Source organism: Notolabrus celidotus, chromosome 1 (assembly GCF_009762535.1).
Source record: "Notolabrus celidotus isolate fNotCel1 chromosome 1, fNotCel1.pri, whole genome shotgun sequence".
NCBI classification, from domain to species: Eukaryota; Metazoa; Chordata; class Actinopteri; order Labriformes; family Labridae; genus Notolabrus; species Notolabrus celidotus.
Window position 1 is genome coordinate 22,326,777 of NC_048272.1, and position 20,862 is coordinate 22,347,638.

Genomic DNA, 20,862 nt, shown 5'->3' on the forward strand with positions numbered 1-20,862 from the left:
TTATTATTACCTTTTTAAAATATGTTTTAAGTTTTTATTATTATTATTGTTATCATTATTATTATTATTATTACTATTGGTAATTGTATTATTATTATTTTATTATCTTTATTTTTTATGATTATTATTATTATTGTTGTTATTATTATTATTATAACTATTATTATTATTATGACTACAATTATATTTGTATCATCATTGTAAAAAGTCTGTTTCATCCTGATGCTGGTTCACTGAACAATGTGTGGTGTGAAGTCAAACACGCCGGGTCCAGGGCAGGTTACAAAGGTTTATTTCTCAACAGAAAGGATCAGCTCAGTGCAGACAAAGGACTGAGTTCGGATGTGGATGATTTGTACTATCAAACAAAAAGGGACAAAAAGGAGATATTAAATATCTAAATAAACAATGTTGCATAATACTGATAAAGATAATATAGAAATAAGGCGTTACTTACATCAGTAATGCATCCACTCCAGGTAATAGTTCAAAACCACATGGTACAAACATTTCAACAAAAGGAGTCACTGGCACATGGCAGGTTTGGAGGGAGAAGGAGGAACAAAGGCTGGGTGCAGGGTTTTATAGTGTAGGGGGCGTGGCTTAGGTGATCAGGTGTGGCCTGGTGAATTAACAGTCAGGTAGAGTGGAGACTTGTGATTTAACAGCTGCCCCTTCAAATGGGTACATTTGAATTCAATAAATCAAAAAGTCAGTCTTTGGGGTCTAACTCAGCTGTTGAGAGTATGACCAGTCGGGCACTGGTCTAACAAACTTCTTTTCCTTAGAAGTGACCTAAGGTACTGTCTGATGAAGGCGTACCAAAAACCGATCAGCCAGGATTTGTCTGTGTCTCCATCTTCGCCTTCCAATCATATTTGTATCTGCATAAACAGCCCGCGGAAGGGAAGGGTCTTGCCGCCCCGTGAGAAGGAGGTTTGGTGTTATGGGGTCAGGATCTGCTATGTCTGATGATGCATATCCGATTGGTTCAGAGTTAAAGATTCCTTCTGGGAAACTCTCAGACTGAGCTTGAGAAATCAATGCAGCTTCCGCCTTGGTTCTTGGTAAGTCCTGGGGGTCAGAAATCAGGCGACAGGGTAAGTCTTGCATTGATTTACATGTTGCATTTACCAGGTCTGTCCAGGTGGCATATCCATTTGAATCAGGCAGGTTGAGGGGCTTAGGCAGGTTGTGTGAGGCCGCAAAACAAGGGTTTTTTGTTGCTCTGTAGCTGTGTCTATAGCATGGGCAGGGCAGGCAGGCCATTGACTTTTTCGCTCCGATCGTCGGAGAAGGGGCATTACTGATTCATATGGAGCTTTGAGTTCAGGGGCAGCTTTCTTCCTTAACAGAGGAGTAGCATAGCGTTCAGCTCCATCATGTGCAATCTTGTGGTCTTTGCATTTAAAAGGTTGATTGCCTCCTCATCTTGTTTCGATCTAGTGATTAACTTTTCATTCCTGAAGGGAAGGGTGTCAACTTGCCACAACTTTTGTACATATTGTTTCAGCTCAGTGTAGGGGCTGGCTTGTAAGGTAAACAGACATTGGGTAGGTTCTGAGACCTCACCAAGATAAGTAGGCCCCTGTAGGACCCATCCAAGCCTCGTCTTCACTGCTGCTGGTGCTCCCTTTGGACCGTGATGGACTCTTTCTATGGGTGTAATGAGGAATGGGTTGTCAGATCCTATGAGGATGTGTGGTTGAACCTTTGAGAAAGGGGTTAATGGCAGGCCTTGCAGATGTTGGTAACGCTGTTTTAGTTTGTCAACTGGATAGCTTTGCTCGACGAATGTGATGTTGTCAGAGGTGAAAAACACTGTCCATTGAGAACTTCCTCTCAGGGCAGGAGGCAGCAGAGAGCTTCAGTTCACAGTCCTACCATTCAGTGTCTCTGTCTGCTGTCTGACTGTGCTCCAGTTTCTCTGGCTCCCCTCTAAGACCAAGATACTCTGCAGCATCTGGCAACAGCATGGTACGTTCTGAGCCATCGTCTAAGATGGCGTAAGGTGTCGAAGATCTGTTCTTGTTGATGAGTCCTTACTTTCACACTTTCAGTAGTACTTGGGTGGACATGCTTTGTGGGTTTAGGTAAAGAACTCTGGATGCTGTTTGGGCTTTATTAACATCATGGAATATGCCTAGGTGCTGGCCATTACATTTAGGGCAAGGTTTTTCTTAGTGTACAATCTACTGCTCTGTGGTTTCTGCCGCCATCTCCAGCATCTTCTGTGATCATTTAACCATTTCATGACTTTATCGGTGCTTAAGTCCTTTAAAACTGTCACAGTTGGTCAGGTAGTGGGAGGTGGAATTACAGTATGTACATGGATACTTGTTTGAAGTTGTCGCTGATATCCAGGTACAGTGCGTGCATGTGGCAATACACGTTCAGGCTCCATGGAGAATGGTGGTAGTTTGAGGCCTGTATCTGGGGGCTGGTTCCTCTTCTTTGAACCGGGGGTACATCAAGTTGAAGACTGTTGGTCTGAGTTTATGGCTGCCTGACATTCTGCTTCTCCCTCAACCATGCAGAAAAGGCAACCAGGCTATAATGAACGAAAGGGGAGGTTGAACGGGCATGTCTGGCATAATTAGCCACTAAATCCACTGGGAGTTTACCCAACAATCGCTGAACATGTGAAGAACAGGCGTGTTCTGCAGCTCCTTCCGGTGAGTTCAGCGATTGTAGCATGCCCACTAAGGATCTCACTCTAACTGCAAAGGCTTGAAACCCTTCTGCATCTCCTCGGCCTACTCTAGGGAGGTTTAAAATACACTGTATTTCTTTCAGGGCTAGTTGTGGTGAGGTTGACCATATTGGCGCTCTAGGGCTGCTCGCGCCATAGTGAAGGGCTGTCGGTCATGGGCATAGGATAGTGCCAATATACGGGCAGATGGGAGGCGTAGATGGTCCAGTAGGATGGATATTTGTACAGCTCAGGTTCGTCTGCTGGGAGAAGGTTGGTGAAAGCCATCTTTAACATTACAAATTCATGAGGGTCACTGTGGGTGAAATATGGGAATGAGGGTCCTCAATGCGTGATGGAAATCTAGCGTTTGGGATTTGCTGCACTGGGATACAGGTAGAGAGAAGTCTGGATTTGGAGGGGTTCCAGAGGGCTGTGGAGCATATGAAACTGAAGGGTACTGGAGTACAGAAAAGTGGGGTTGATGTGCTGTGAAGGCAGAGAAGTAATGGTGAGACTGGTGTATAGCTGCCGTGTTGGGATGGTAGGATGATGGCTGTGAATAGGCTGACTGGGTCTGAGGGGTAGGGAGGTGAGGAGGTTGACTGAGGAGGTTGCATTGCATAGGCTGGGAGGCGAGCTTCTTGAGCAGAGGGAGCTGACTGTGAGGGCCGTAGGTTGCTGCTGCTGTGCTAGCCACCATTGGATAGCACTGGGGGGGTACATCATATAGGAAGAAGCATGCGATGAGGAGGCCGGTGGTACATGCGTTGGTATGTGTACTGGTGCAGAAAAGGTTGGGTTGGAATACAGGAATGGGACAGGTAGTAATCTGTGAGGGCTGAACTGAGCTTAAAGGTACATAGGTGGATCCTGATGAGGCTTACTGGGGCCAGTGTGAGGCAGGTGCTGGGTTTGACGTCGTGTGAACAGATTGCAACTGGAGGTGATGGAGATGGTGCCTGACGCTGCAACTCTGAACTGAAGTCTTTCACAGGGACTGAGGTAGGCCGTTTATGCTCACATTCTGCATAGGGGGGATGGGCCCGTGAATCCAGGGAAATAAGGTTTGGGCTGGACTGGGAGATTTTTCCAGGATTCAAAGCAGATACTGGTTCAGTCAGGTTTGGTTCGGATCGGGACTTTTCACACTGGTTCTCTGTGTGAGTTTTCAATGGTGGGTTACTTTCATACTGGGCATGTGGGGCTGGGTACACAGTCTTCATCCTGATCTGCTTCAGAGTGCCATTGTTCATACCTGTTCGACTCTGTCCGTCAATTTGCTTTACTACTCCTTAACTGTGCCAATTCCTGCCTCAGTAAAACGGCTCTGGATCTGCAGAGTCTCTTGATGCCTAGTTGGCTGGCCATAAGTTCAGTTTGGTAGTCCTGCAGATACCTCGGAGGTACCCGTTCTCGCTGTGGCCTTCTGCTCTGAGACTCATCCTCTTGAAAACCTGCATTTGGATCCATTGTCCAGCATCAATGCTCACTCCGGCTCGAAGGACCATGTAAAAAGTCTGTTTTGATCCTGATGCTGGTTCACTGAACAATGTGTGGTGTGAAGTCAAACACGCCGGGGTCCAGGGCAGGTTACAAAGGTTTATTTCTTAACAGAAAGGATCAGCTCAGTGCAGACAAAGGACTGAGTTCAGATGTGGATGATTTGTACTATCAAACAAAAAGGGGACAAAAAAGGAGAGGGGGCGTGGCTTAGGTGATCAGGTGTGGCCTGGTGAATTAGGTCAGGTAGAGTGGAGACTTGTGATTTAACAATCATTGCTATTGTTAATATTATTATTATTAATATTACTATTATGATTTTTGTTGTTATGATCATTATTATTTGTTGTTTTATTATTATTTTCATTATTATTATTATTATTACTGTTATTTTATCTTTTCATCATTATTATTATTATTACTGTTATTTTATCTTTCATCATTATTATTACCATCACTGTTATTTTTATTATTACGTGTTATTGTTATTGTTACGAGAGGTACCTTGTACAGGTGCTGCTGTTATTTTTTGCATCTGTTATGGATGCCAATGGAAAATTGATGATGCATTGACATTACTGTGAATGAAAATGATACATTTAATGATATTTGTAACAGTCTGAGCAGGCTACTGTTGAGGACTATTTCAATTTTGCACAGCAACCTGCTCACTGTACATGATCTTATACATAATGACAAAGTAAAAGACACAAGACGAGAGGTGAATGTGGTCAGTAGATATTATTCTCTTTAAAAAAGACTTCATTACAAGATTTCACTTGATTCAGCTTCAACATGTTCAGAGAGTTGATTAGTGGTGATCACTTACTGCATAATAACATACAGACGCTTCATTGTTTCAGAGGACAGTTTCACTTGCTGCATGTGTTTTCCTGGTCAGTAACAATAAGTCAAATGTAGAGAAACATTTGAAGTTAAACAACTGAGATGAAAAAATTATCAAAGATGACTCATTTCAGATGCCTTCTGCTGTAGAGGTCTTCACATTTTTATACGATATGAGGCATGTGTTGGTTGGAAATGTGGAGTATGTACTTCTATAGAGAGTTTATTGATATTTAATGTCCTTTCACTGCTCCTTCTGATGCTCAGCCCAAAATTAAAGTCGAGCTTTGTCAGGTTCGGATCCATTGTTTCTGATCCATCAAATCAGGAAATCTGAACAACTGCATGGAGCAGATTTGTGGCCACCCCTTGAAAGGATTGTTGGCTGCACTTGCATGCAGAAACTGTTTATAAAGAGAAATAAATCATCTTCAGATTACTGCTGATGGATGCTGGGATGTCTTTGCAGTGTGTTGTGTGTGTTCTTCCTTTTCCTGCATACATCAAACCTGCTGATACCTGATTGGTCAATACTAACACCAGAAGACTTCTCTTACTGAAGTCCAGATCCACCAACACATTCTACATTTCTATGTAGGATCTTATAAGAGACGAACATCAGTAGGGAGAGTAATCTTTGGCGCGATCATGAAGTAGCACTGCTGTTTGGATGTGAAAGAGAGTAAGATCTATCCTATCCTGTAGTCTGAGGATGAGAGTGTAAAGGTCCTGCACCTCTCATCGTTGTTTAAAGCAACTTACAATATAAGAATTAAGCTGAGGCAACCAGATTTCATCTGACAGATGTACAGATTTCTGCAGGAAGAGATATATAATAAGCCACATATGTGGTTCTGTAACAGCAGTTTGGTTCATGAATCTCTTTTCACTCTGCAAACTTACATAAAACCAAAGCTAGAACACATCCGACACAATGGAATGTTGTCCTTTTTTGTCTGTATTCATGGAGAGTGTACAACCTGTTGCTACCTGTTGCTGATTGGCTGTAATCATGTTCAGGTTTGTTTTCTACTTCACATCTTGGGCTTTGAATAAACCCAGATTTATTCTGGTGAAAGACTGAGGAGGGGTTTGATCAGACCTGCACACCCCACTTCTACCACAGCAGGCTGGGCTCACCTATCCCTTCATTTGAGCGGTTGGAGAGGCAGCACATGTCCAGATTTGTTTGTTGTAAAAAGCATGCTACATTTTGTTCACTTTTTGCAGACTGGTTTTGGCGTGGAAGTGCACATTTATCAAGACAAAACAAAGAAGAGAAAACTCTTGAAGGCATGAAGACGTACTCAGCACGCTCTCTATGACGGATTAAAGCCTTACTTATTAGTATTCTTATAACAATGATAACGCTACATTCATCAGATGGATATACATGAGCATGTTCCTCTGAGTCTGCTGCATGAGCGAAGAAGCAAGCATTAGCAGCTTTCTATGCTATGAGTTGTCTACAGCTCGCTCTGGCTGACCCATAGAGGGCCAATCGATGCATCTTTGAATGCAGCTTTTCTCTGTTCGTCCATGTCAGTCCCATAAACGTGTCAGATAATTCGAATGCTTCATCTTAACACTCTGTAACTGTCTAAGAGATGCAAGCACAGTGAGTCAAACTACGTCCTCTAATCCTGCCACCCTCTGAATCCACTTCACATTAGTCCCTCCACCGCTGACGGACACCCATCCCACGTACATCAGCCCCCTCCCTCACCTTTTTTTAATTAAAGCAGTGTTCACAGCATGACATTTTCTGTCTGCCACATTCAAGATATTAGCGTTTGATGTTTGCTCATTGATGAAAGATGCAGCCAAGCAGGGCAAAAAACGAGTCCAAATTAAGAACTAAAGGAAAATAAATGTCTCCTCCTGCTTTCCTGCACTCCACCCATCTGTTTGCCCTTCCTCCTCTTCTTCCTCTTCCTCCTCTCTGTGGCACAATTTGGGTGTTCTGTTGAGTTCGTTTAAAAAGAAGGCGCTGGGTGCTTCTCTCCTCCACCGCATGCTACATGAGATCCGAGGCTCTGGGACGGACTCGCTGATGGATTATGAGGCAGGACGTTGGCACCGTTTAGATAGAGCTCGTCGTTCACGATCCACGTCCTCCCCCAACACCGTCACATTCTCCATCCGCACCTGAGAACAAAGAGAGCAGGAGACGAGTCATCATCATGCACAGAGCCCAGACTCTAAATTACATAACTGTCAGCCCCCATTGCAGGGGGTATTTTGGTTTCACAGGTGGTCCCTCTTTCACTCACTCCCATTGTCCGACAGAGGAGCTCCACCCGACGATGCAGCTCTCCAGCCAAGAGTGCGATCGAACCCCGCGCTCCTTTCAGCACGGTGCAGCGTTTTATCCTCACCCCGTCCTCCACCACCACGCCTGCACCGATCGTGACATTCGGACCGATGGTGCAGTTCTCTCCAATCAGTGCTGTCGGGTCCTGTCGAGGGGGGGGAGGACAGAGAGTCAGACTCAGAATCAGACGGTACAAGTCGTCATTTGACACATCATCATCGCCGTCGAGCTTAACTCACCACGAGAACGTTCCCGAGAAAACCGGGCCCTGTGCGTAGCCTCTCAGGAGTGTGCTGCCGTACGGACTGAAGTACATACACATCCCCGTCAGGAAGTCTTAGGCTGACCGATGTCCATCCAGAACCCTGCAGAGGGACAGCAGACAGACAGACAGACAGACAGACAGACAGACAGACAGACAGACAGCATGCAGAGATGCAGACAGTGAGAGGAGTTAGTTACTACACACAGAAACAAGGACACCAAACTTTAAAAAGCTTCCTTCTGACTGACAACTGAGGTCACATGATCAGCAAACCACGAGAAGTCAGAGGCCGTGTCCACTAAACTAAGGCGGTTTTTTTTGTGCCTCAATATCAGAGCGCTTCTCACCAACGTTAATGTTGCTACGTTACGAAAGTAGTCTAGCGGCACTTCCGCTTCCGTAAGGTCTGTTTTAATATTCTCTGTATGCTTCATACTTGCTTTCATTCAACGACATTTCAACATTAAAATGTAAAAACTGTGATATAAATCGTGTCATTGCATTAGCAGCAGATCTAGACTCGGAAATTGTACCTTGAAAAAACAACTGTGATAACTTTCTCCTACGTAGGACCCCCGCCATTGTTTTTTACAAAGTTGATATCAGAAGTCCCGTCCCTTCTTGATTCTGATTGGTCGGTGATCAAGAAGTTACATCGATGAGTGCCGCGGTGTTCTAAAAGTTGAACTGTTTCAACTGAGAGCGCTGGAAACGCTAAATCACATTTGATTTGAATAGAAAATAGTGCCTAAAAAGGGACGCTACATTACCGCTAACATGCACACCCATAGGACATAATTTTAGAGAGGAGATCTCAAAAGTGTTTCATTGATTTCATTGAACAATGAGATCTGTTTGAAAGCAAAATGAGACTATAGCTTATGTCTCCTGTTTCTCATTCTTGCCTTCAGAAAAAAAGGTTTCAAAAAAGTCTCAGCTTAGTCTCCCTTTCAGTTCAAAAGGAGATCTCGTCAAAATCTGAAATAATTCTCAGGTATTTCTCAAGTGTTGTGACTCCTTTGAGCTCAGGTGGAGAAATCAGGGAGCTCTCTCAAATGGTCTCAATCAAACCTCATCCATTTTTTTTTGTCAGACTCAGTTTTTGTGTCTCAAGTTGAGCTCAGATGGAGCAAAGAAAGAGCCTGAGCTCATCTTTCATGATCATTTATAGTGCCGTGCAAAATTAATATTCAATGCAATTGTTCACAAACTTACAATTCTCATTAAAACATTTGAACCACTTGAAAGATCAGCTATTTTGATGTCAAATGATCTCTTCTTTGACTTCACAATATGTCATTCCTTTACAAGTCTGTTTGGAACAAAACTTCACAAAGATTTATGAATTTGAGAGAAATTGCAAAAGATAGAGATTTCATACCAGGTATGACAGACAATTTATTTAAAATATGGGCCAGAAAAGGGCTGACCAGATTTAGCAAGATTATTACAATTAAAGGGGCGATTCTGTTGGACGCTGGTGGCCTAGCGGTCTAAGCGCCCCACATACAGAGGCTACAGTTCTTGTCGTGGGGTCGCGGGTTCGATTCCAAGCCAGTCGACCATTTCCTGCATGTCGTCACCCGCTCACTACTCCCCACATTTCCTGTCTCTCTTCAGCTGTCCTCTCAAATAAAGGCAAAAAGGCCAAAAAATATATTTAAAAAAAGAAAAGAAAATAAGCCATTAATGAGATCTCTCGTTTAAGACTCATGTCATGGTCTCAATTTATCCTAGTGAATCTTAGGAGAAACTAACGAGAAACGAATGAGAACAATTTGAAACTTGAATGAGGCTGAAGTGAGAATCTCAATTTTGTCTCCCAAGACTTAGAAGAGAAAGCCTTGAGCAGTAAATTTTCCTCTGGGCAGTCATTACTTGTTTCCTGCTCATGCACAAATCATGACAACCTGCATTTTATATTTTCAATTACCAATACATTTTCAGGACTTTTCTAAAACTTTAGGGTAACTTTTCATGACCACACATTCTCTGACTTGTTGATGTAAAAAAGAGATCCATGTCAGAATTAACCCCATGTATCATCACTAGAATTTATGACCAGCTCTTGCAAAAAAACTTTTTTATTTTTAATTTATTTTGTATTTATTTTGTATTTTATTTATTTTTTATTTATTTTTCAAAAACTTCTCCAGGCCTGAATTTTTTTTTTACATTTTCTCCAGTTTTTTCATGACCGTACGAACCCTGTACCATAGTTTTTATATTACATTCAGGCTGTTGCTGATCATATTTTGATGAATCTACCTCAATTTGGCTTTTCGGCTTTTTTAAAAATGACACTGATTTAATTTATTGTGTTCTAAAGTAAATTTATGCTAATTATGGAAACTGAGTATCTTTTACTGTTGAAAAGGAAAAGGAGTGAAGTGACCTCGTAGCATATTTATATGAAAACATGTTCTCGGTCTAAAATAAAAAAGTCACATGATCTGATAATCAGGCCACTCAAAAGCTTCCATTCATGACCAGATGCTGAATGTTTCACTACAGACTCGTGAGGTTTTCCAAAGGAAGAGAAGCCACTACTTTGCTCGCTTTAAAAAAAAACACGGGAGGGGAGGAGGGTTCAAACTACAGGATGTCACTGCTTCACACACAGCTGATCGCTCCGAGAGAGGGATGAGGATGTAGAGATGCACCAATCACATCAAGTCTGAACCATTTGAAAACCGGCCTGCAGTCTGCAGCAGAGGAAACCTTCTGCTCCACGTTTGGTTTGATTCATGGTGCTTCTCTACAAACGAGTTACTACACAAGCTCGGGTGAAAAGAGAAACCCAACACTTACGTCTGGTAGGGCTTTGAGCTGCGAGGCCAGAGTGAAGCAAACAGGTCAACTCGCCAGAATATAAATATTAATATCATCTTCGTGCTGCTGCTGTGCTTCTTTATACATAACAGAACTGAAGTGTTAAAGACTGAAAAGCCTTGTGTTGGACTTTTACTAAAAGCTAAGCAAGTTCTTCATCTTATTTACTGATGAAGAAGAGTGTTTATTGTAAGTTGGTGTGTTAGTAGTCACATCAGTTACCCTGCAGCTCCATGGCGTACAGATGTCCCTCCCCCGCCATGACGGGAAAAATCTCCTTCTCGATGGAGGTGGGTCTCAGCTGTTCACAAAACAGACAAACAAACAATAAATGACAGAACAGCTTTCAACATGTGGAGAGACACTGAGGCTGTGTTCATTTGTGTGTTCATGTGTTAGTGTGTGAGAGACTCACCTGGATCCTGCTGAGCATGCTGGGATTGAAGATGTAGATGCCGGCGTTGATCTTGTGGAGACAAAGACCTGCGGCTTTTCAACGAAGCGATGTATCCGTCCACTGTCTGACTCGAACACGACCACGCCGTATTTAGAGGGCTCCTCTACCCGAGTTACCTCCACACACACACAGCAGGATTAATCCAGCTGGCAGTTTTACAGTTTCTTTGATGGTCAAGTTTGGCTGATAGAGTTTTTAAAATGCTACAACAAAAGTTTTTTACACAGAAAAAACGTTCACTGTAATAATATGATAAAGCTCATAGGTAGGGCTAGCTCAGGCTTGGACCAGCTCTTAGTTATGCTGCCATAAGTTTAGACTTAGACTCAGGAAGAAAAAAACTCTCTCTCTCTCCTCTCTCTCTCTCTCTCTCTCTCTCTCTCACCACGATGGTTCCCTCCCTGCCGTGGTTGCGGTGGAACTGCATCAGGTCCTTGAAGGGGAAATCACAGATGACGTCTGAGTTGAGTACAAAGAACGGCTCGCTGTCGACATTCAGAAGCTCTCGAGCCAACGCCAGGGGGCCGGCTGCACACAGACACAACATAATTTCATAATCAGTCAAGATACGACACTGCAGCTACACAATCTGGACCACAAGGCTGGACCCAGGAAACACGGACACAAGTCCTATGTTGTAGGGTTGCAGATTAGTAGAGTTTAAAATTGTACTTTTTTTGTGGTGCTAGTGTTTTACAGAACACATCTGGGACATGTCATTACTCTAGTATTAGTATTATTAGTACTAGTATTATTATTACTCTAATTAGTATTAGTTATTTATTTGTATGTTAGTATTTATCTATTCATAAGTATTCATGTATTCCTTTTTTATTATTAATCTGTATGTATTAATTTATTCATTTTTAGCTATTTATTTGTATATGTTTCTTTATTTTTTTAATTTAGTATTTGTATGTATCTATTCATTCATTTTTATTTAATTATTTGTATGTTTTTATTTATTCATTTTAATTAATTCATTGTATTTTTACTTTTCTCTTTCAGACTACAGACTTTTTTTATTTTATTTAATTTTTCATGAAATATTTGTGCATGAGATCTGCCTCTGAGTCTAATGGCTGCATTGTAGTTCTGTGCTGTGTTTGCTGATTCTAATAAAAACGTTTTAAGAAATACAGTTTTAAAATGTGTTTTTGTTGATGCAGAAGAGATAACAGTTTCTGGTGTGTCTGTGTTTGTCTGTTGTGAGGAGAAGCTCACCCGTCCCCAGAGGCTCCTTCTCATGTGACAGAGAGATCTGAATCCCAAGCTGAGGATGAAACACAAACATTCAGGTTACTGATTCCTTAAGACAGGGGCGGAAGCAGAACTTTAACCTCTCAGATTTACAAAGAATACTCCATGTTCAGATGACATCAATGAGGGTAGGTAGAAAATATACTATCTGTGTTTTAGATATTAATCACCTCTCCTTATTTCTGTTATTCTGTGTAATCGTATATATTTTGGGGTTTGTGTGAAGAAAACAAAAACATGCTGTGGTCCTGTTTTAACATTACTGTGTGTGCATAATGTTACTGCTGTGACAGCTTGTCATACATACTCTCTCCTCCTGGATCCTCATCTCTCTTTCCAGCAGCTCTGACATGTAGCTCACCGCCAGGACAACATGGTTCACCCCGGCCTGCGTACACAAACACACACAACAGAAACCTTAAAAATGAACTCATTCGTCTGTCTAGAGATCAAAACCACAAAGCTACGTTTCCTCACCTTCACCAGAGCCTCCACCTGGTGCAGCAGGATGGGTTTGTTGCAGAACTCCACCAGCGGTTTGGGGACGCTCAGGGTGAGCGGTCGCAGTCGGGTCCCGTACCCCCCTACCAGGATCAGAGCCTTCATTCCAACAGGTGTTAGCAACCGTTACCGTTCATCAATGACAAGACAGTGACCAGTCTGAGGGGAGAGAGGAGAGAGGAGAGTGAAAGGAGAGGAGGCATTAAAAACAGACATGACTCTGTAGTGGAAGTCACTGCATGGACCCAAAATAACTTCCAGAAACCACAATCTGTGAACACAGTTTGTCTATGCATCCATAGCTGTAGGTTGAAACTGAACCACTGCCCTCACAGAGATAGTGTTTAGATATTCCAGCTGCTCAGATTCCATCCTTTGTTTGGGTCAGAAGCCTGATTTACAGGCTGCTGAGCTCGTTTAACCTGAACGTCAATGTGAAACCTCAGGTAGGAACACATGTGAGGACTCAGGAGGAATGAAGTTTGAATGGATTTGACATTCAAAAATGTCTGCTTTATAATGTCCTGAAAACCTGAGACCAGTACTCAGCTGTTTGTGTAAACAGTCCAATGACCTGCAGTGATCTTACTCTGTTAGTCATGGTGTCATCTCAGGTCCAGAGAGAGGTCTGGTTTTACTCTCATGTTATTAAACTTGCATTATTTCAGGTTTAATATAGTTTCAATGAGACAGCAGGTGATAAAACACAGACACTGAGAAGGTAAACACAGGTAAGGTACATCAACAGGAGCTAAAACAGCAGCTCAGCTAATCTGCTTACTCCACCGTGAAATTAAGATTATTTATGAATGAAGAAAAATATGTTTGAGGTTATACTGTAGGTCACAAGCACAGAAACAGACACAGAACAAAGTGTGCTCATGTTCTGAACTCTGACACAATGAACTGACAGTGATTGTAGCTAACTCACTTTAGCAAAGCTAGCTCTTTTACACCTGTCTGTATGTACAGAAAGTATCAACAAGCTGACGGCTAGCTGCTTTCACTGTGTGGAAATTAATAAATAGGAATAAAACTTACAGATCAGTTTCACCAGAGGGGCTCCAGGGGATTTCTGAATATCTGACACTCTCGGAATGACACGTAAGATCGTTCAAATCCCGATTCCTTGTTTGGTTTCCGGTCCAGCCGATAAACGTCAAGTTAAATAGGGGGCGTCATCAACATCCGATCTGGATTGTCAAATTAAAAGCACGCTGGGTTTAGTTCAGTCACTTGATTGAGATATTTCTTTCTTGATTTTTTAAAAACATTTTAGTAAACTTAAAAAAGACTGTTTGGTTGATATATATTATTTAATCTGTTTCAGGGTTACTTAAGTAAAATCAATGTACGAGTTTTGCATCGGAAAAAGGAAAGAATGAAAAACTTGTGCTTTCTCTAATCTGAGAGAAGAGATTCAGTTTTGTCTGTCCTTAATATTGATATTCTTTACACACAGAGACCTAAAAATTATATGGAACAGTAAAGAACAGAGTGCACAGCAAGGGGAGTCAATTCAAAGCCTTGATAATTCACCTCAGCGCAGTTTTCATGGTGCTTTGTGTATTTTTAAAACAGGAATTTAGATTTTTGGTACCAACATTTTACTATGTAGCACTATGGCTCATATAGCAAGAATAACCACTGAAAATGGAAATAGGCAAGGCACAGCTGTAAGGACTGAAAACAGCTCCTTTCACACAGGAACATTTTGATGTACTTGTTATCATGATCCTCGTCACTCTAATTTGTAACTTCTAAAAGGTCATGTTTTCAACCGATATTGTGTAAATCATGACACTATGTGGAACTGCGAACTTCTTTTATCTCAAAACCTGCAAAAAAAGGGGCATATCCTGACTTGTTCACCCACCCCTTCATTCTCACCAATATATAATGTACTCCCTTCACTTCCCTTGCTGAGCTCCTTTGCAGACTATACTCTGTATAGTTTGCACATTCCTGCAGGAATAAAACTCACGGACAATTTCATTGCTCAGTCTTTATTGTTGAAACAACTCGCTTGGTAATACAAATTTCCTGTACACATTTTTATGTGTTTTCTCTCATAATATAATGGAAATAATAAAATGTATAACAAAACATAACTTATCGGGCATTATATTATCAAAATTTATTCATTGGGGTAAATACATTTTGTAGATGAAAAGAAAAGCGATATTTGAGCTATTACTTTAAAGGTGAAATCACGAAGCTTCCGGTGTGGCTCGCTAACACTGAAGAACTTAACGGCCCGCCCCTTTCTGCTGTAACTGACTCAGGGTTGTTACAATTCTTTCTGTTTAACGATAAATCTACGAAATGAACCCAAAAGTAACTCCAGAGCTCTCATATTTCCTGGTTAATCTATCTTATTAAAAATATATGCTGGTCCCTCATAGCTTGTCTACCTTTTACCCTAAGTGTCATCCACACTTCAGACAGAATGGTACATTCCAATCCCTCCGGCCCCGCCCCCTTCAGCATCTGGACCAATCAGAGAAAAACAGCGTGGCGGTGGAAGATGGGCTCTGCTGGATTCATTCACTGAATTCAGATCTTTCAGAGAATGATTAAAATAAAGAAAAAAAATATGACATTTGCGTCATATCACACCTCCCATTTGACGTCATGGCGTCTCTTAAAATGTAGTTAAAAGCCCAAATATTTAAACGCCTTCATTAGCGTTGGAGGATAAAACTACACTGCGATTGAATAGTGAAGAGTCGGACTCATGTTTACATTACAACATGACTTTTAATGCTGTAAAATCACACCTTTATAAAAGTCTAAGAGCAACTGAACAACTTGTTTTGGCATAAAATGATAAATGCTGAATACAAATAATAAATAAATGTCCATATTTGTTCCATAACCACATCATTTGGTAGTCCATAAGTTGTCTTTATGTTTGAAAATTCCATTGGGTTCAAATTTAAAATATTTATAATCACAGAAAAGCCCAAAATTCATTCAGATGTATTAACTATCAATCTCTGGTGAAAAAGAAAAAACAAGCAATGTATATTTAATTTCTTTTCCAGATACAAGACACTGAATATCAGTGATTAAAAACTGTTCTGTAAAAATGCAGTTTGAACATCTTCACAACAGTTCAGATATATTTGAGTTTAATTTAAGACAGCTCTGTGTTCTGAGATGATGATTCTGTGTTTTAAACATATCCAGTAAACACACAGGAACACTTTCTCCACTCAGACTTGATTCAAACGTAAAGAAACCTAAAAGGCAGAATGTGTTTGCAGCAGCGACTGAAAGCTCTCCTGATGGTCGGAGGTCAAAGGTCAGGGGTTCCAGCGCAGGTCACAGATGAGGGCGATGTGATCAGAGGGATGAGCCACGCTGGGCAGGGCCTCGTAGGTGGTAACCTCCTGGTGGCTGGGCAGAGGAATCACCTGCTCCACCTGACAACACACACACAGAGTTGTTAGCTCTTTGTTAAGAAGACTACGGCTGCTTCTCATCTTTGCATCCTCATCCTCATCCTCTCTTCTCGGCTGACCCTGAACCAATTTTCATGCATGGAAACCTACGTACCTGCATGCTGTCCGGCTGAATGAAGATGTAATCCAGGCAGCCATGAAATCCTCCAACATAGTTTGTGTAGGCGGGTTGTCCGCAGGCGCTGAGCAGAGGGGGGAAAGCGGAGAGCAGCTCTATGCTGCAGGACTCCTCCGGCCCCGAGCTGCTCCAGTCTGCATGCTGCTGAGGAACAACAGCCTCGCTGAGCAGCTGGAACACACCTGCACACGGAGGAGAGAAACGTGATGAAGACGGCTAGTGTTAAATCATGAAGCAGATACTGGCAGAGAGATGTGCTCGTGTTGCGTTAGTGTGACATTACCTGAGTGAGGGACAGAGTTTAAGTCACCACAAAAGATGAGAGGGGCTCCGGGTGCAACGCCGCTGATCACATGACCCAGGTGTTTCAGCGCCACGCCCATCTGGACCAAGCGGACGTTCCCTCCTTCAAAGGAAAGAGTCAGGTGAGTAAATATGTTCCCTTGCGAACATGAACACATCACCACTTCATTCATCTACATCAGTGATTCGAGTGTGTTTACACAAACGAGTGAGTTGTTTACCTTTAGGATGCCAGAACAGGTGTGTGTTTGCTACACACACCTTCCTCCCTGCTTTATTCAGGTCCTCCAGGACGCTGACCTGCAGAGAAAGTAGTCCGTCTTTACAACTCACATAGAAGACCAACGCTGAAGGCTCACAACACTGCGGTTAACTAACATTCCTAAAGGTTACAATGTCATCGATTCTTCTTCTTCTTCTGTTATAACTAAATAAGTAGAAAATCAACGACACAGATCTCAAAAGAGTCCAGTCTGAGGATTAAGTCCTCGCCCTCTTCGTAATGTCGAGCAGTTTCTGCCTTCTTACCTGCAGGGTGGTGGATCTCTGCAGCATCTTCTCCTTCAGAGCGCTGTTAGCAGAGAGCCTCTCCAGCAGCTCAGAGTGGATGGGGTCAGAGGTCAACGCTTCACTTAGCATGATGTCATGTTGACTCAGGAGCTTATATTTTGACCTGAAGGGAAAACATTAAAAAAGTTTACCATCATGTTAATGAATGCTGTCGTTGAAGACAAAAACGGCTTTATTATAATTCAAATAATTGTGTGAGTGATGCTTTCTTTGTGGCATTTAATTTACTCCTGTGCTCTAAGAAACACAACATGACGGATCTGCAGTGAGCACTGCAGGCAGACCTGACCTGCGGTAGAAAGTGGCGAGTCCTTCATGCTGCTTCTCTTTCACCCTGAACACACCGTCCAGACCGAAGGCGTCCAGAGTCGGAGTCAGACTGTCCGTGAACACACCTGGAGAGTCCAGAGAACATTGAGAGGATCAGAGAGCGGAAAGTCTCTTTGGGTCATGACTTTTATTTTCAATTAATACTAAAAGCAATGAAGTAGCGTGTATACAGGTGAAAGAAATTAGGCTTCTTGGATGTCACCATCTTTAAATTTACTGGAAAAACAAACAAATCAGATAACTTATTGAGTGTTCTTTTCCTGAGAGGATGTTTGGAGGGATTATCTTGTAAAGGTAGAGTTTAAACTTCCTGCTGTGTAGCCTAAAGCAGCATGAGTGGCATAATTCTCAAGCTTTATGTACATTTGTTTGATCTGCTAAGACTGTTTCTGTTTATTTGTGTTACTTTCCAACACTGAGAGTGTGCAGTGTTTGAAGTGTTTACAGATTTTTGTCCTCTCAGCTTCTTCATGATCAAGCAGGACATCGGGTTGTTTGAATCTCAGTAGCACAAAAAAATACGAAAATGTAGTGTATGTCTAAGTTTTGTTGTTGTGTCTGTGAATCAGCTCTGGTTACCTTTGTCGACCTCCTGCAGACACATGATGTCAGCGTTGTATCCGGCCAGCTCCTTCTTGATCAGGTTGAGCCTGTAGTCCAGCTGCAGGGCGTAGGGAGCACAGTACGGGTACAGCACTGTCTTGGATAACTCTGTCTGTGCGTAGATGTCAGCGAGGATGTTGTACGACATCACCCGCACAGACGGCCACTCCGCCTCTCTGACCGTGTAGAGGTGTCTGTTGTCAAACGTGCACACACCCGGTCCGGCCTCCACAGCCCCCGCAGAGATCAGCTCCTTCACTGGGCCGCTGCGTTGCCCTTCTTTAGGCGTGCAGCGCAGTTTGAGTCTGCAGCCGATGTCCTGATTCGACGGGACGTGGACTCTCCCACATCCAACCTCTGTCCAACCGCCGTCCTGAGCTGGTTCTTCTGCAGCAGATTCAGAGCTGGACCAAAGACAAGAGGAGACACATCTTCTTTAACTAAATGAAGTATCAGAGATTGTTTTTGCTTCATTATTATTATTATTGTTATTTTTATCTTTTTATCATTGTTATTATTATTTTCATTATTATTTTACTATTATTATTATCATTATTATCATTATTATTTTTATTATTACTATTATTATTATTATTATTATTATTATCATGTCAACCAGTCAAAAAGCACCAGACTCTAAATGAAAGAAATGTAAACATTGAGCATTTGAACGCATCACGACACATTCACTGTCAAATCCATTGTGGGTTACCTTGTTGCGTTTGAGGGGTTTTCTTTGAACCATGTGAACTTGCAGTCCTGCAGGTTTCCGAACTCTACCGCCAGATTCGGGCAGACCGGAAACCCGGACAGCAGGGACACCGGAAGCTCTGCGTTAGTGAAAGTGGGTGCGTTCCTCTGCACCGAGTACTTCACGTCCCCGACCTGGAGCACAGCCCCGTCCTGCCACGCCTCCGAATTAAGCACCGAGTCCTCCACCTCTCCGCCTTCATAGAACAGCTTCACCACGGTGGTCTCAGGGGTCTCACACGGCTGCTGGCCCTTGTTCTTCTTAGACTTCTTCGCCTTACCTTGGCCCTTCGCGATGCCGTTGGAGATCCGGGCCAGGACCTTCCCCAGAGTCTCGTCCTGGTCCCGCAGCATCTGTTTGTGGCTGCCGTCCAGACAGAAGGAGATGGTGAGTTTGGGCTCCCCGGGGAGGCACCTCACCACGGCGAGCTCCATCCTCCTGCCCAGGAGAAGACTGGAGGTCTGGGTGGAGGACAAGAGACGGCGAGGGAACAACCGGAGAGCAGCAGAGAGGGGCTTCAACATGAAGTCACCCAGCACAGAGAAACTACAACCGACAATAAACTACAAAATCAACTGCCACCGAATTACACGGACAATAAACTACAAAACCAACGGCAACCAAACAACACCGACAATAAACTACAAAACCAATAAACAAACTACAAAGCCAACCGATAATAAACTACAAAACCAACGGACACAGAACTACACCGACTGTAAACTACAAAACCAATAAACAAACTACAAAGCCAACCGACAATAAACTACAAAACCAACCGACACAGAACTAAACCGACTGTAAACTACAAAACCAACCGACAATAAACTACAAAACCAACCGACACCGAACTACACCGACTATAAACTACAAAACCAACTTACACTAAACCACAAAACCAACAGACACTAAACCACAAAACCAACAGACACTAAACTACAAAACCAACAGACACTAAACTACAAAACCAACAGACACTAAACTACAAACCGTCAACGGCAGGTAGAGTAGTTTCCGTGTGACGTCAGGGAAACGTCCTCCAGCTACACGGGTTAGCCTGGATGCTAACCGGTCAGGCAAACCGGCCGAACCGTAAAACAGAGTTGAACTACTACTGCCAAAAAATAAATATTAAAGAAGCACACAAGAGTCCGAAAACAACCAGTTAATTCCAACAGCGTGCCTTTTCGTGTAATGCTGTTAGTAAAATAGCTTCGTTAGCTGTCTTCACTTTACACAAGACAGCATGAGCGTCTTCTTCGTGTTCCTCTGCTAGAACAATGGTAGATTGAACGCCCCTACATGGATTACCGCCACCCAGCGGACATAATCGTTACTCCACCAGCCGTGAACACAATTGAAACAACACAACTTTAAGACATGTATTTCAAACAAATGTTCTCATCTAACGGTTTAATTTATTATTTTAAAATTTCAACTTTTTGTATAGTTTTCCAGTTTGATAATATTTCTTTATTTAACCCTATTTTTTAATAGAGAGGCTATGAGCAGAAAAGCATCTGTATATTCATTTACTGCATTCATTTCATTTTCCTTTCTTAAGGAGGGTCAGATCCTTATACATCTGCAGAAAGATGCTGCAGATGTTTTATCAGTCTGTGGTAGCAAGTGTGTTATTCTATGCTGCAGTCTGCTGGGGAAGCAGTATAAAACACAAGGATGTGAGGCGACTGGAGAAACTAGTGAAAAGAGCTGGCACTGTGATTGGAAGCAGGTTGGACTCACTGGGGGCGGTGGTGGAGAGATGCACACAGAAGAAGCTAGAGGCTATTCTAAATTACACAGATCATCCACTTCACAACTTCTTTGTGGACCAGAGAAACAGCGGCAGTGGACGGCTCATCAGAAAATCATTCATCCCTGCAGCCATTAGGCTTAATAACTCTCTAGCCAATGGGAGATGAGCTGACAGACACCTGAGTTACTTGTTTTATGTGATTTTTATAATTTGATCTGCCAGACACCTGAATTTCCCCCTTGGGGGATTAATAAAGTACATTCTATTCTTTTCTAGAGACGTATTAATTTA

At 42.5% G+C, this 20,862-nt stretch overlaps 2 protein-coding genes and 1 long non-coding RNA gene across 3 annotated transcripts; all 3 read right to left on the reverse strand.

Annotated features, from left to right (window-relative positions):
- Positions 1-276: 276 nt before the first annotated feature.
- On the reverse strand, positions 277-541 carry LOC117810089. Its single transcript, XR_004630710.1, has 2 exons — positions 458-541; positions 277-358 (listed from the first exon to the last, which is right to left on the reverse strand). It is a non-coding gene; the product is annotated as an uncharacterized LOC117810089 (long non-coding RNA).
- A 4,233-nt stretch (positions 542-4,774) lies between these two features.
- gmppb (GDP-mannose pyrophosphorylase B) lies at positions 4,775-13,851 on the reverse strand. The gene is given in 16 exon segments (XM_034691772.1): positions 4,775-7,101; positions 7,104-7,149; positions 7,151-7,189; positions 7,257-7,379; positions 7,381-7,500; positions 7,595-7,668; positions 7,671-7,694; positions 7,697-7,720; positions 10,675-10,753; positions 10,868-10,923; positions 10,926-11,025; positions 11,295-11,437; positions 12,134-12,182; positions 12,477-12,557; positions 12,647-12,829; positions 13,712-13,851. Coding segments are annotated over 15 exon segments (1,290 nt in total). The 5' UTR covers positions 12,776-12,829; positions 13,712-13,851; the 3' UTR covers positions 4,775-6,898.
- A 1,559-nt stretch (positions 13,852-15,410) lies between these two features.
- Positions 15,411-20,101, reverse strand: pde12 (phosphodiesterase 12). Its single transcript, XM_034683270.1, has 8 exons — positions 18,774-20,101; positions 18,038-18,465; positions 17,418-17,523; positions 17,087-17,231; positions 16,780-16,858; positions 16,539-16,661; positions 16,232-16,437; positions 15,411-16,098 (listed from the first exon to the last, which is right to left on the reverse strand). The coding sequence occupies exons 1-8, from the start codon at positions 19,334-19,336 to the stop codon at positions 15,979-15,981; spliced, it is 1,770 nt and encodes a 589-aa protein (XP_034539161.1). The 5' UTR covers positions 19,337-20,101; the 3' UTR covers positions 15,411-15,978.
- Between the last annotated feature and the right edge of the window lie 761 nt (positions 20,102-20,862).